At 37.8% G+C, this 2,428-nt stretch overlaps 1 protein-coding gene across 1 annotated transcript in view; it reads right to left on the bottom strand.

The window, feature by feature from the left end:
* LOC114031252 (zinc finger protein 345-like) overlaps positions 1 to 2,038 on the bottom strand; it is a 2,619-nt gene extending 581 nt beyond the window's left edge. Inside the window, exon 1 of the mRNA XM_027846292.1 lies at positions 1 to 2,038. Within this exon, the coding sequence (XP_027702093.1) occupies positions 1 to 2,038 (2,038 nt within the window).
* Positions 2,039 to 2,428: the final 390 nt, after the last annotated feature.

The raw sequence follows: 2,428 nt of genomic DNA, 5'->3' as shown, positions 1-2,428 counted from the left end.
CACATTCCTTGCATTCGTAAGGTTTCTCTCCAGTATGAATATACTGATGTTTTGTAAGTCTCTTCTTCTGATTGAAGGCTTTCCCACATTCACTACATTCATAAGGTTTCTCTCCAGTATGAATATTCTGATGTTCAGTAAGTGTATTCTTTTGATTGAAAGCCTTCCCACATTCACTACATTCATAAGGTTTCTCTCCAGTATGAATATTCTGATGTTCAGTAAGTGTATTCTTTTGATTGAAAGCCTTCCCACATTCACTACATTCATAAGGTTTCTCTCCAGTATGAATATTTTGATGTTCAGTAAGTGTTCTTTTCTGATTGAAGGCCTTCCCACATTCAGTACATTTATAAGGTTTCTCTCCAGTATGAATATTTTGATGTTCAGTAAGTGTTCTTTTCTGATTGAAGGCCTTCCCACATTCAGTACATTTATAAGGTTTCTCTCCAGTATGAATTTTCTGATGTCTTGTAAGTCCTGTCTTCTGACTGAAGGCTTTCCCACATTCATTACATTTGTAAGGTTTCTCTCCAGTATGAATTTTCTGATGTCTTGTAAGTCCTGTCTTCTGACTGAAGGCTTTACCACAATTCTTACATTCATAAGGTTTTTCTCCAGTATGAATATTCTGATGGCAGGTAAGTCCTATTTTCTGACTGAAGGCTTTCCCACATTCATTACATTTGTAAGGTTTCTCTCCAGTATGAATTTTTTGATGTTGAGTAAGGATTGTCCGCCTAGTGAAGGCTTTCCCACATTCATTACACTGATAAGGTTTCTCTCCAGTGTGACTTTTCTGATGGTCAGTAAGAACAGATTTCCTGCTGAAAGCCTTACCACACTTATTACATTCATATGGTTTCTCTCCAGTATGAATTTTCTCATGACAGGTAAGTCCTGCCTTGTGACTGAAGGCCTTGCCACATTCATTACATTGATATGGTTTCTCTCCAGAATGAATTTTCTGATGACTCCTAAGTCCTATCTTCTTATGGAAGACTTTCCCACATTCATGACATTCAAAAAGCTTCTCCCCAGTATGAATTCTCAGATGGTAGACGAGTCCTAACTTTTGACTAAAGTTCTTTCCACATTCATTACATTTATGAGTGTTCTTCCCAGTATGAATGTTCTGATGTCCATTCAGTCCTGCCTTCTGACTGAAGGCTTTCCCACATTCATTGCATTCATATGGTTTCTTGACCTTATGAATATTCTGGTTGTCATCAAACGTTCTCTTCAGCCTGAAGGCCTTTTCACATTCATTACTTTCATAAGCTTTTTCTCCAGTATGAATTCTATCATGGATAGTAATGTCAGCTTTCTGTGAGTAGGCCTTTTTATACTCATTACATGCATAAGGTTTTTCTCTAGCATGAATTCTCTGATGTTGTAGAAGTCCTGTTTTCTGACTAAAAGCTTGTCTACATTTGTCACATTCATAATATTTTTCTACAACATGAATTCTCTGATTCTGACAAATGTTTATGCCACTTGACAAAATCTGATCACATTGATTCCCTAAATGTGCTCTTTCTCCATTATGTTGATTGTGTTTTTCACTAAGGTCTGAGTCATAACGACAAAATTTTTCACCTTCATTGTACCTAGAAAACATCTTCTTTACGGAAATTCTCTTCTGTTTATTCAGATATGAATGCAATCTGACTCTCCTTTGTTCTGTAACACACGGATGAAGAAGATTCCTTCCAAGAGACATCTTACACTGCGGGAAAAGGATTGCTCCTTGGCAGAAGCTTCCATTGCGTTTTTTATATGCATGTTCTCTAACTTGATTGGGAGCCTTCATTTCAAATATTTGCATATGTCCAAAAACTTCCTCTTCACTGCTCTGCTGTTTTTCTAATAAAGAACAACATTCCCTGGCTTTGCCAAACTTGGAGACATGGAGACTACCCACGTGAACTCTTTCTTGGAATGGTTCTTCCATGAAGAAGTCACTTGTTGCAGGGGATTCCCTGGTTTCCGGACTACTGTTCCAATCTGAAAGACATTTGCCAATCAAGGAAAACATCAATGAGAACAATCTTAATTAATGGGAAGTTGAACAAAAACAAAGGAATCAAAATGGAGGTTGGGAAATTACCATAACTAAGTTGGGTTCCAAAAACAAACAAGAATTAGGAGTCAGAACACCTGAGTGCAACACCTGCCTCAGTCCTATGGGGCAGGTCACTTTGAATTGGTGTCAGACTTTCTAACCTCAATTTTCTCATCTGTACAATGACAGGCTTAGATGACCTTAAGGGCCCATTTCACCTCGAATCTTGGATCTAGTGACATTCTTTCATTCCAGAGGTGGGGAACTACAGGTGTGGAATGTGTTGATCGGCTTGGCTGAATTATTTATTTTCATTAGTTAGTATTCACAAAACAACAGAGAAACAAGCAATGCTCATGAGAG

This window comes from Vombatus ursinus, unplaced genomic scaffold (genome assembly GCF_900497805.2).
Source record: "Vombatus ursinus unplaced genomic scaffold, bare-nosed wombat genome assembly UNPS02015111.1, whole genome shotgun sequence".
In the NCBI taxonomy this organism is placed as follows: domain Eukaryota; kingdom Metazoa; phylum Chordata; class Mammalia; order Diprotodontia; family Vombatidae; genus Vombatus; species Vombatus ursinus.
The sequence above is the reverse complement of the archived record's forward strand: the minus strand, read 5'-3'. Positions and strand labels throughout refer to the sequence as shown.